We start from the raw sequence: 13,234 nt of genomic DNA, 5'->3' as shown, positions 1-13,234 counted from the left end.
TTCACTAAGACAAAAAGAGCATAAGTTGGGAAGGAAAATATTTATAAGTTTAAGCAGGCTTTGTATTGTAAAAATATATACTATAAACCAAAAGAAGAGCATAGAATGGGAGAAAATCTTGATAATGAATATAACCAATAAGGGATTAGTGTCTGAGATATTTAAATACAATAAAACAAAAGCAAAGCAAACTAGTAGAAGAATGGGAGAAGGATATGAACAGGAAATTCACAGAAGGGGAACCTGCATAGTCAAAAACAAATGAAAATATTAACCTCATTAACAAAAAAAAATGCAAAAAATACAAAGTGAGATATTTCATATTCTTCAGACTGGGAAACTTTTTAAAGTTTAAAAATGCCAAATATTGCCCTAGATGTGTAAAAACAAGAACTTTGCTGCACTACTAATGGGGGTGAAAATTGGTATTCCCACTTTAAAGGACAGTTTGTCATTATCTGGTACTAGTGAAGCTGTAAATGCCCACAACAGAACAGTCCCACTGGGGTATATATCCCAGAGAAACGTGTGCAAATGTACCCTAGGTGATTGTATAAGATTGCTCATTGCAGAACCAACCTAAATCTTCATAGACTTTTAGGAAAATTGATCAATAAAAAGTAGAAAGAATTGATAAATTGAGCTATATTTATAAATTGGATTACTCTAGAGCCATAAAAATGAATGAATTAGAGATGCGTCTATCAACATGGATATTTTCAAAAACATAGTGTTGGGACAAAAAAAAAAATCAAGCTGTGAAACGTTATGTAAATTATGATACCATTTACTTAGTTACCTCTAACCAAAGGGAGGGAGGCAGGAGAATAAGATTGAGGAGGTTTGGCAGGGGGCTTCCACCATATTTGTAATGACACATGTCTTAAAAATAAATCTGAAGAAAACTTTCAAGAAATGATGACGCTTATTGGTGTGTACATGAGTTTGCATCATTCTCCCGACCTTTTTTGGACTTAAAACATTTCATAATAAAATAATTGTAGGAACCCCAAAACAGCTCTATCCTAAATATTGCTACTGTGTTTCGAGTCACCATTCCTGAAGTAGTACTTGCTTGACTTTTTCATTTTTTAGGACTTAACGCAGTATTCTTTAGTCTATTTGTGTACACATCTTAACCTATATTTTAAAATTTACCTTTAGGCCTGGGACTCTCCAAATTTTTGCTTGCTCCCTGAGCTCATCTAGTTTGAATACATATCTGAAGCTAGGGAAGATCTTAAACCAAATATAAAAATAAAATTAAATGAGAGAATAGTGTATTCTGAGGTATGTACATTAAGAAAAGTGTATGGTGAGGCAATATTTTTTCTCCAGCTTGGTTCCTGGCATAAGGCCAGGCCTGTGGTGCACCCAGTCTTTCCATGATTCTGATAAGAAACAGGGACAGTAACGTTATTTCTCTGCATAAAAATTAAATTAGATTACTTCAAAGGAAAGGCAGTAGGGTTGTTAATAATTCTGTCTTTCCTGCTCCCCACCTTTTAGGCAGCCCCAAACCTAACATACTCACTCCCATATTGAGACGTTTCACTGTAATTTTGGAAGTGCTCTGTGATTGTTAAGAAGGAAACCTACTTCCCTTGGAAAGCTTATCAGGTCTCCTTATCCTGGAACAGCTTCTCATTAAATTCTTCATAAATATTGAGCTTTTGTGGTCGATTTTTCTTGGAAGAGGTATGTGGAGGTGATTACATAAAAACCAGACAAAAAGCTCTCCCAGAGCTTTAGAAGACCTTTCAATGCCTTCTCTTTTTATCAGTGCGCCCCTTTAAATTTATGATTTAGGAAAGGGAGTGAGTGTGGCTATTTTGCTCATTTCTTTCTTTGTGGATAAAGTTATTTCAGAATTTGATTACATTTAAATACACACTCAGTTCTTTTGCGCTGCAAACCATACGCCAGCCAGAATGTCTCTTTCTCTCGCAGAAATTTGCAATTTGATATTCTAGTCAAGTGCCAACCATGGGAAAGACAGGTTTAACTGCTATTTTAAAAAATTAATATATTTCTATTCTTCAAAACACATGCTTCTTAGTTTTTAAGACACTAGTATTTGAGTCAGTACATCAGCAAATGAATGCAATAAATTATGGTGCTATAAACTCCAGGGAAATTTTATTAATGTTTTTAATGTATCCTCATGTGGAATCAACATATGTTTTTTATATATTCATAAATTTATGGCTTCAAAAATCTTCAATTTCAGGGTGTTATGAATGTTGTAGTGGATAGAAAATACATAATTGTGAAATGATGTTCTTGAATTTTCATATACTTCTGATAACCATTAGCTCTTGCAAATAATAATTAGAATGGAATTAAAAACTTGGAAGTAATATTTCTGCAGCTCAGTTGCTTTGAGCCAAAGGAATTATTTCCAGAATAAGCTGGCAGGTTCCTGCTTGGGGAATTAGGACTCCAGTGTCCTTAACTTTAAAATAACTTGCATTTCATTTTATGCCTGTTTCATAAAGTGGCCATTCATTTTCACACTAAATTGTAACCAAAGCATTCCACATCAACAGAGGCCAGTCAGTGGGTTCAGTGTGTGTTAGGTTGGACAAAATGAAGTAGAACATGAAAAATGTCCACCAGATGGTTGGGTTAGAAAAAAAAACAGCCTTACTGCTGACTTATTAAAGGAATTGAGGGATAATCCTACTGCATCTTTATATCCACATCCTAGTACATAGTAGGTTCACCTTAAGAAGTCATTGGAGAAGGAATGTGTCAAAAACGCTACTTTCTATTTTGAGAATTCATGAAATGAAATGCTCCTTTTTTCATATCACTTTGCTGCAGTTATAGTAGCATTTTTAGTAGAGATATACTTACATTTTAGGTTTAGATTTTCAGGCCCAACACTCAAGATGCAAGTTAGTGCCTCACAACTAGGACATAGCAGATGGCAGTGGGGTGTAGACCACGACCATACGGTCTACACGGCAGGCCTGAGACACGAGCTGCCATCAGCAAATATGTTCTTTTCTATTAGTGTTGAATTTTTCAAAATTGGTTTTGTTTTTCATTTAGGTAACTAAAATTAAACAATTACTAAAAATGCATCTGAAAAATTATTTCTGAAGTTCTAATACACTTTTAAAGAAAATGTCATTCTTTGTAAGTTTCCACAGTTTTTGTATTCCCGTATTTAGATCAATTCAAATACTCTCTTAAGCCATGTGTTTTGTAATTTACCTGCCCCCTTGAAATTGGAATCAAAAGCTTTTGGGTTATAAGTCAGCATAATACAAGAAGATTTTGGTTATCACTTCCCTCATCTATTAGCTACTTTCCTCAAATGGGCCTTTTCCAAAAAAAGCAGAGTACTTCAAATTACCCTTTCACTTTTTCTGTAATTTATTTTCTTCTTTTATCCACACATAATAAGCACAATGAAATAAGTCATGTAAGTAAATGACCTTGTCCACTGGCATAGCTGTTGTTTCCCAGGAGAATGGAGTCACATCCTTTTGACCAAGAGAGGTTGGTCAAAAGGATATGACTCCACCCTAATAAATTTTCTCCACCCTAATACATTTTTCCTGCCAGACTCCCAGTTTGGTGCTTCTGGAATGTTTAAAATTTAATGTAGCCTGGCTGAGAGTTTAATAAATTTGCAAGTCCTATACCTCTGATGAGTCACAAAGTTGGAAATATACAGTGTTAGAAAACACTAAGACTGGGTCAGACTATTGTGATAATCTAGGAAGATGTTCTAAACTACAAGTCAAGAGAACTATATTAAAAAGAGGCAACTAATTGGACACTTTGTATTCCAGTTCAGAAATTTAAGTATCATTTAGGTAATGCTTTGGGAGGCAGCCGTAGTGCTGTTCTTTCCACTCCAAAATGCCTTTCTCCTGTATACTTTCTAAATGCCATTAGGGACTGCACCTCCCAGAAAACAGATATGAAGAGACTGAGGTACATGATGCAATTGGAGCAGAAAGTAAGCTGAGGATGGTATGAGATGTGGATGGAGAAGGGTGAGTTTAAGAAGGATTGCAAAGAAAGAAAAAGCAGTATCAAAAAGTGTATCAGTGGAGTTCCTTGGTGGCCTAGTGGTTAGGATTCTGGGCTTTCACTTTCACTGCCATGGCGCAGGTTCAGTCCCTGGTCAGGGAACTGAGATCCCACAAGCTGCGTGGCATGGCCAGAAAAAAAAAAAAAAAAAAAAGCATACCAGACAATAAAATACAAAATAATCACTACAGGAAAAAGAAAATCAGTCATGTGGAGGGATATCTGTAGGAGATTTCTTGGAAGTATAAGAGAAGGTCAAACAAATGAGATGTATATTAGAGAAAATCATAGCTCAATAAGGAAATAATAGGAGCGGAGAAAGGGGACTCTAACTTAAGATTTACAGATATTCTTGGAACAAGAGCAGTAATCAAAATTATAATCTGAGAATAATATGCGGCACTGCAAGTAAAGACCTTGAGTATTCTAGTCAAAAAGGCCAACCATTTTTAGTCAAAATCAATGAAAATAAACACACAACTAGGTACACCCTGACTATAATTTTTACTTCAAATAGTAACAAAACAAAACACTATATGCTTCCAGGCAGAAAAATAAAACACATGTACAAAAGAATAAAAATCAGACTTCTCTTCTGTGAGTCTAAATGTCAAGGGTCAATGAAGCGTGTCTACTGTTTTGAGGAAAAAGGAACATGAAAAAAGTAATATATCTTACTGCCTTGCCTTTCCTATGTGAAATACAAAGTTTAATAATAATATGGGAGACATTTACCCTTCTTGAAAATACAACCAATCAAATAATACTTAGCCAGCCAAGAGTTAAAAACGCATACATGAAGAAGTCATAAGATGAAAGGAATGGCATTTGTTATCCATTTCTAGATATGTATCCTAAATGTGAACAAAAATGAAAGCATAAAGATGCTTAGCAAAGCATTATTATATAAAATAAGCAGCTCAGCAATCCTGCTTCTTAGTATTTGCCCAAGAGAAATGAAAAGTTACGTTCACACAAAACCTGTATGTGAATGTTTACAACATTCTAGTTCATAATTGCTAAAAGCTGGAAACAACCCAAATACCCAGTTGGTGAATGGGTAAATAAACTGTTGTACATACACACAGTGGAATACTATTCAGCAATTAAAAAGGAGCAAACTATGGATACACGCAACAACATGGGTGGATTTCTTATGTATTACGTTAAGTGAAAGGAGTCAGTCTCAAAAAACCATACACTGTATGATTCCATTTATGTGGCATTCTGGAAAAGGCAAAATTAATGGGGCATAAAACAGACCAGTGGTTGCCAGAGGCTGAGGGTGGAGAGAAGTTGATTACAAGGGAGCAACCTGAGGGCATTTATGGGGTGATGGAGCTGTTCCACATGTTGATTGTGGTAGTGCTTACACAGTTGTATGGGTTTATGAAAACGCATGAAATTGTGCACCCCCAAAAAGTGAATTTTAATGTATGTAAAATTTAAAAGTAGGGAAAAAGAAGAGGCAGCACAAATACCCACAAAAGGTAATGTCTGTAGAACAATGTGAATATACTTACAATGCTGAAGAGTATACTTAAAAATGGTTAGGATGGTAAATTTTATGTTACATGTATTTTACCACAATTAAAAAAATTCAAATTCAAGACTACAAAAAAAGGGGCTTCCCTGGTGGCGCAGTGGTTGGGAGTCCGCCTGCCGATGCAGGGGACGCGGGTTCGTGCCCCAGTCTGGGAGGATCCCGCGTGCCGTGGAGCGGCTGGACCCGCGAGCCATGGCCACTGAGCCTGCGCGTCCAGAGCCTGTGCTCCGCAATGGGAGAGGCCACAACAGTGAGAGGCCCGTGTACCGCAAAAACAACAAAACAAAACAAAACAAACTACAAAAAAATGTCTCTATTATGGACTATTATGTAGTCATTAAACAATTTTTTCCCAAGGAATTATTAATAAAATGGGAAAAGGCTATAATATGAGATTAAAATGAATACGAAGTTGAATGGGCTGTATGATTTCACAACTGTAAATAAATCAGGGCAGAAGCCCTGGAAGATGAAATGCCAGATTATTAAGGGTAAAGGTCTTGATGATGGGAGTTTTAAAATATTTATTTATTGGCTGTGTCAGGTCTTAGTTGTGGCACGTGGCATCTTTTGTTGTGGCGCACAGGCTCTTTGTTGCGGTGCGTGGCCTTCTCTCTAGTTGTGGCCTGCAGGCTCATTAGTTGCCACAGGCTCATGGGCTCCAGAGCGAGCAGGCTCAGTAGTTGTGGCACTTGGGCTTAGTTGACCAGAGGCATGTGGGATCTCAGTTCCCCGGCGAGGGATCAAACTGGTGTCCTTTGCATTGCAAGACAGATTCTTAACCACTGGACCACCAGGGAAGTCCCAATGATGGGATTAATGCTTGGTTTTCCTCCTTTATACTTCTTGGCACATTAGTAGTTTTCACTTACTCTTTTTGTAATTGATAAAAATAGAATCATCAGAAAGTATGTGCAGTGAGTTATATGCTGCTGAAATAGACTTGTTCAGTCATTTCATATAGGCTCATATTTAAATCACACCAGCAAAAAAGGCTCTCTTTGGATCCACTTTTTAAAAGTTCTCTTCTTCCAGGGACTTCCCTGGTGGGACAGTGGTTAAGAATCCGCCTGCCAATGCAGGGGACACAGGTTTGAGCCCTGGTCTGGGAAGATCTCACATGCCGCAGAGCAACTAAGCCCGTGCGCCACAACTACTGAGCCTGCGCTCTAGAGCCCGCGAGCCACAACTACTGAGCCCGAGCACCACAACTGCTGAAGCCTGCGCGCCTAGAGCCCGTGCTGTGCAACAAGAGAAGCCAACGCAGTGAGAAGCCCGCGCACCGCAACGAAGAGTAGCCCCTGCTCGCCGCAACTAGAGAACGCCCGCACGCAGCAACGAAGACCCAACACAGCCAAAAAAAAAAAGTTCTCTTCTTCCAGGACTAACTATTCTAAAACAAATTAACGCTTGACTTTCAATTCAAGATGGCGAGTTAAGCCTGTGTTTAGCTTTTCTTGCTCCAAATTTGCCATTGAATTGGCCAGGGACACATAAAGGGCAAAAACATAACTCCGTGGAAAAACTGGGAAAGATCCCATTCACAGATGAATTATCTTTAAGGAGTTAATGTAAAATACAGAGCAGCAAGCACTGCACTGAGGAAAGGACCTGCCAGATAGAATTCCAAACATCCAAAAGGAAAGCTTGCCTGGAAGATGAGTGGCTGGGTCCCAAAGCAAGTGGTTGGAGGGAAGGATAGTGTGTGGTCATCCCTGGAGGATTCTCAAGCATATACATACATGCGTATATGACTTCAGATCCTAGAGGATCGGTATCCTAAGAAGTCCGCCCCAACACTATGTTTTGTAGCATTTGTTTAATAAGGCTGGTGGCTGAAGTAAGGTATAAGCATTGCCTCAGGCAAATTTCTGACAGAGACCATTGTACTGATTAGAGAGGGAGGTTATAGAGGGCCCGGCTAACTTGGTGACCTCAGTGAGTGAGGAAGAGAAATTCCGTTTCAGGGACGTGCTACACAAATACTTCTGCCTGTAGTTTTACCTTCTTTTTCATAGAAAAAGAAAACATATATGCACACATTACACACACACACAGTGTACATTAATTTCAGTGGTTATATAGATCCTAGGGTAAAAACTGTGCTTAAGTAATATTACATTAATTCAACTAAAGAATTCACTGTATTTAATGTGACACTTCCATGAGACTTTTTGGCCTCCTGATCCTTGAAAGTTATTTCTTAGAATTTAAACTTTGAGTCTTTGAGGTAATGGGCACTAATAAAAGTGTTACGTGTGCCTCGTTTTCACTTGTATTTTCTTTCCTGCTTGCAACTTCCATGAAATCCTTATTTTCTTTTTTTTCCTCAGGAATTGTGAAGGGCAGAATATTCGATACAAGACGTGCAGCAATCATGTAAGTTCCATATGTAATAAAAATATATAATCCCATAAAATATGTTCATGTTTGAAGTTATTATGTACCGTAAAGCTGATGGCCTCTTGGTACTCATTGTGGAAAATTTGAATATTCATTTAATTGACAACAGGTTTTGTGTATCTCATACCTGCCATTTATACTACCCTTTTAGGCCACTTCGCATGTATGATCTAATTTGGTAAGCATTTAATAATTTCTGAATGCATAGAAACAATACCTAATTCTTGTAAATGCCTTCAAAGTTCAAAGTGCTCTGTGTGTAGGATTTCACCTGACCCTCACAACTGTCTCTGAGATGTTGGCATACGAGGTGTGGTTATTTCTTTATTGCAAATGAGGGGACTGGGGCCGAGGGAGGTGAAATTATTTTCCAAAGGCCGCAAAGGAAGCATTGAACTTGAACTTGTCTAGTGCTGTTTCTCCTGCTCCAAAACACCTGTCCCACTCCCTGCAAACTGTGTTGAGGAGTACTGTAGGTGACTCAAGAAAACCACACCTGAGGAAGGGTTTGTAAACCTTGCTCTCATTCTACAGTGATCAACACAAACAAAAACTAAAATTCAAATATACAAATGTGCAATGCAAAATAAAATGTCAGAAAGCACCAATCCTATTTTCTACGTAAAACATTTTGGTTGTTTGTGATATATACCCAAATCAAAATGACAGGAATTCAAAGGAAATTCTGAAAATCTGAAGATCTAAGTGAGATTTAGGCGTTTTTATTTCTATTTATTTATTTTTTTTGCGGTACTCAGGCCTCTCACTCTTTTGGCCTCTCCCGTTGCGGAGCACAGGCTCCGGACGCGCAGGCTCAGCAGCCATGGCTCACGGGCCTAGCCGCCCCGCGGCATGTGGGATCTTCCCGGACCGGGGCACAAACCCGTGTCCCCTGCATCGGCAGGTGGACCCTCAACCACTGCGCCACCAGGGAAGCCCAGATTTAGGTTTTTTATTTAAAAAATCCATTTTTCTCAATTAGCGATGTCATTTATTTTAAATGTTTCACTTACTGGAGAGACTGCCCATCTCTGTTCCTTCTCTGTCCTGGGCCAGTGTGAGACAGCAGTCCTGGGTAAGCATTTCTGTTCTATGGACCCAAACTTTTCCTCGTTGGACAGCCTCAAGCTCTAGACTTGGGGAGTGGAGAATAGGCAGTGTTAGCAGGACCTTTTGTCTGTGGAGCTCGAGCCACGTTTTCAGTCTGTTTTAATCAGTGGCAAAGCAGAAATGTTTCTCTCTCAAACTTTGGTGGGGAAAATTGTGCTTATTTATAGAGCGTTCAAAATCCAATATCACCCAGCCCTGAGGTAGCCAGATTTGTGGCCACTATGTCCTAGGAGGGATTTTGGGAGACAAAGCAAATAGGTTTCACATGTCCCGTGACAGGATGGACTTGAGGAATTGAGAGATACACATGCACGTGGTTGCACAATTAAATGAGCTGGAATCCAGGTGGGGATGAAGGAGGGAGAGAGGTTGACCCAGCACAGACACAGGCTGGCATTTAGGTACAAGCAGAGTCTAGCATTCGTTCTTTTTTCTTTTTAATTAAATTAATTAATTTTGTTTATTTATTTTTGGCCTCACCACACAGCATGTGGGATCTTAGTTCCCCGACCAGGGATTGAACCCGTGCCCCCAGCATTGGAAGCGTGGAGTCTTAAGCACTGGACCACCAGGGAAGTCCCCTGGCATTCATTCGTACACCAGCACGTGGATGTATTAGCAGCCTCAGGGTTTTACACACAAGACATTTCCATCTACTACCTTTTGCCTGGGTACATTTTATTTTTTAATTGCTGCTGCAACACATTACCACAAACGTGGCTTACAGCAATACAAATTTTTTATTATCTTACAGTTTTGGAGGTCAGAATTTGATATGGGTCTCACTGGGCTAAAATTAAGATGTTGGCAGGGCTGCATTCCTTCTGGAATCTCTAGGGAAGAATCCATTTCTTTGTCTTTTCCAGTTTCTAGAGGCTGCCCACATTCCTTGGCTTGTGGCCCCTTTTTCCAACTTCAAAGCCAGCAACATTGCATCTCTCTGTCCATTTTTATGTAGTCACATCTGCCTGTGATCACAGCTGAGCAACATTCACCCACCTGGATAATCTCCCCCTCTCAGGGTCCTTAACCTTAGTCAAAGGATGCTTTGGGCAAAGCCCCTTTTGCCATGTAAGGTAACCTATTCGCAGGTCCTAGGGATTAGGTTTTGACCATCTTTGGGGAAGTTGCATTATTCTGATTAACACAATGGGACAGCTCGGCTTCTCAGACAAATTGGTCTGGCAAATTCCTTGCAGTCATTCCAGAATAAATTTCACAACAGTATGCTATCAAGGAATACTCTGTGAAGCTATCTAGGGGAATTCATTTTAAATGTCCAGATCAAGATATTACATTCTGAGATTTCATTCTAGGGTTTCTCTCTCTCTGTCTCTCTCTCTGTCTCTGTGTGTGTGTGTGTGTGTGTGTGTGTGTGTGTGTGTGTGTGTGTGTGTGTGTGTGAGAGAGAGAGAGAGAGAGAGAGAGAGAGAGAGAGACTGCTCTAGCTAGTTCCATTCTGAGGTTTCATTCTAGGGTTTCTCTCTCTCTCTCTCTCTCTCTCTCTCTGTGTGTGTGTGTGTGTGTGTGTGTGTGTGTGTGTGTGAGAGAGAGAGAGAGAGAGAGAGAGAGAGAGAGAGACTTTGCTCTAGCTAGTTCCAAAAAGGCATCTTTTCAACACAAGTGTTATAAGGGTCTAGGAGTGTTGTGCCATGCAATGTAGAGATAAAATATAATCTACTAAAATTGGTGCATATTAGTTGCAATGGTTAGAACTTTGGTGCGCTTGAGTGAAGATCTGATGCCCCTGAGGCTCCGAGGGTCTTGGGAGTACACATGGTCTCTAATTGATGTCCCCTCAGAAGAGTCTGCAGAAACCTTTACAACCTCCAGGCTGGTGAGAAATAGGTGCTTAGGAGGTGGGAGCTAGTGGGGGAGGACAGCAGTGAAAATGTCACCGTCTTCTATTTCTCAGACTTGGTGTCCTAAGAGAGTCCGTAGAGAGATTTCATAAGAAAATGACATTAATTTCTGTGCTTGCCATTGCAAGTGCAGAGTTTCCAACAAAATTCCTTACAGGGAAATAAGGGAGCCCTGTGGCAGGTCTTTCACATCTGTAGTGTTCAGGACACCCCTCCATCTCCATGCGCCAAGTGTCTGCAGCCGTGATACTCAAGCCCTGCTGTAGACCATATGTGGATAAAGGCAGTCCCAGCTGCGGTGTCCATGATCTGTAAGAAGTCTGTTCCTTTACAGGAGTGATTATACGGGTATATTCCATGGAATATAACATAAGAAACGTTTCAAGGGCGTCAAGTGCCGTAAGTGGTTGTAACCACAGTGAACTCAGTGTATGAATATGGTCACATCTTGTTTTTTCTTTTTTTACATATAATTACTGGAGATGCTTCCTGCTTTATTAGTTAGGGATTTAGAATAACCCTTTTGAAATCTTCATCTCTCTTATCACCCCAAGGAGTCCAGAGAGCGGGGGTGGGAACTACTCTGCAGCCTATCTCAAGTGGAGAGAGAACTGAGTTGTGAACCCTGCTGTTGCTTCTCCCTGTCTTCCAGTGGCCTCACTGAAGATGCACCATGCTCGTTCACTAGTCAGTGGCTCCCCTTTTCCTGGGGTTGGGGCTCATCACCCACTCTTTTGAAGGAAGCTGCCTTTAGTGATTCCCAGGTCAGGCACTCTTTTGAGGGAAACTTGCTTCGTGATTCAAAGATGCTCACACCTATACTTCTGGGGACTTGAGCATCCCATCTGATGGGGGCGCAGGATCTCCCATTCCCGTCCAAGCGATGTCACCATAGTGGCCACATAGGGAGGTGAATTGTGCTTTATGGAGAAGCAGAAGACACCGCCGGTGAGCCCCAGAGACCTGACATTCAGTCCTCTTCCCGAGGTTGCTAATTCTTCTGTCCCTCCACGTGATTATTTGAAGGCTCAGGCTCTCAGCCTCCCTCCGGACCATGGAGTTTGTCACATGTGTATCAGCTTTCTAACCCCTACCCAAGATCAGTAATAATATTAATAGCAACAATGATAGCTCAGAGTTATTAAGTACTTCTTAAATGCTAGGCATTGTTCTGAGTGCCTTTTCATGAATAAATAAATTTAATCCTCATAATCCCTACAGAGCAGGTGTTATTTTTTATCTCCACTTTTACAGGGAAGGAAATTTAGGTAACCTGCACAGGGTCACAGAGCTGAATTTAATCCCAGGCAGTCAGGTTCCAGGCTCCTTGGAAGTGCGCGCTCTTGATCACTCTGCTACAACATCATGCTTCTTTTTATTTATTTATTCATTCATTCATTCGTTTATTTATTTATTTTTTACATCTTTATTGGAGTATAATTGCTTTACAATGGTGTGTTAGTTTCTGCTTTATAACAAAGTGAATCAGTTATATATATACATATGTTCCCATATCTCTTCCCTCTTGCGTCTCCCTCCCTCCCACCCTCCCTATCCCACCCCTCCAGGCGGTCACAAATACATGGAATTTAAGAAAAAAAAATAATGTCATGAAGAACCTAGGGGTAAGACAGGAATAAAGACACAGACCTACTAGAGAATGGACTTGAGGATATGGGGAGGGGGAAGGGTAAGCTGGGACAAAGTGAGAGAGTGGCATGGACATATATACACTACCAAACGTAAAATAGATAGCTAGTGGGAAGCAGCCGCATAGCACAGGAACATCATGCTTCTTGGAAAGAAGTGTGAAGAGGTCTCGAGCTTTGTCAGATAATGACATGACACCCAGACAGCAGCAAGGTCACTTCTAACAGCCCAGGAGCACATGAATTGCAGAGGTAATTGCAGGAACATTACACTTTCCTATACCATTATAGAAACTTCACCCCCAAGAACAGTAGGAAGGGCCTTCTGAATATGCACAGCTGGCCAGGGACAAAGATCAGAGAAGGGCAGGGAGGGAGCTGGAGACAGAGGCAACTGAAATGATGTCCTCCATGCCCCTGGGCCTTCCGCTCCAGCAGCCCAGGAGGGATCCCCAGCACAGGGGAGGATCTGGCTTAACGACCCTGACAGCTACATTTCTGACCTCTGCCCACGTCAGCGTCAGCGGAAGACAGGGGAAAAAAAGCAGAAGACAGGGAACCTGGGAAAAAAGCAGGTTCCAGGCATTCAAGGAACGATTGAAAGTTCTTTTGTT

General features: G+C 40.5%; 1 protein-coding gene across 8 annotated transcripts in view; it reads left to right on the top strand.

The window, feature by feature from the left end:
• Positions 1 to 13,234, top strand: part of ADAMTSL3 (ADAMTS like 3) — a 384,689-nt gene that overhangs the window by 130,799 nt on the left and 240,656 nt on the right. For 7 of the 8 annotated variants that reach the window (XR_007476023.1, XR_007476024.1, XM_049706862.1 and 4 more), the window contains exon 5: positions 7,930 to 7,975. Coding sequence is in view for 5 of the 8 variants with exons in the window: in XM_049706862.1 (XP_049562819.1) it covers positions 7,930 to 7,975 (46 nt within the window). In the remaining 3 variants the exon portion in view is untranslated. Of the gene's footprint in view, positions 1 to 7,929; positions 7,976 to 13,234 lie in introns of those variants that run through there. The other variant, XM_049706864.1, reaches the window with a different exon arrangement.

Source organism: Orcinus orca, chromosome 2 (genome assembly GCF_937001465.1).
Source record: "Orcinus orca chromosome 2, mOrcOrc1.1, whole genome shotgun sequence".
NCBI classification, from domain to species: Eukaryota; Metazoa; Chordata; class Mammalia; order Artiodactyla; family Delphinidae; genus Orcinus; species Orcinus orca.
This window is presented reverse-complemented; position numbering and strand designations above follow the sequence as displayed.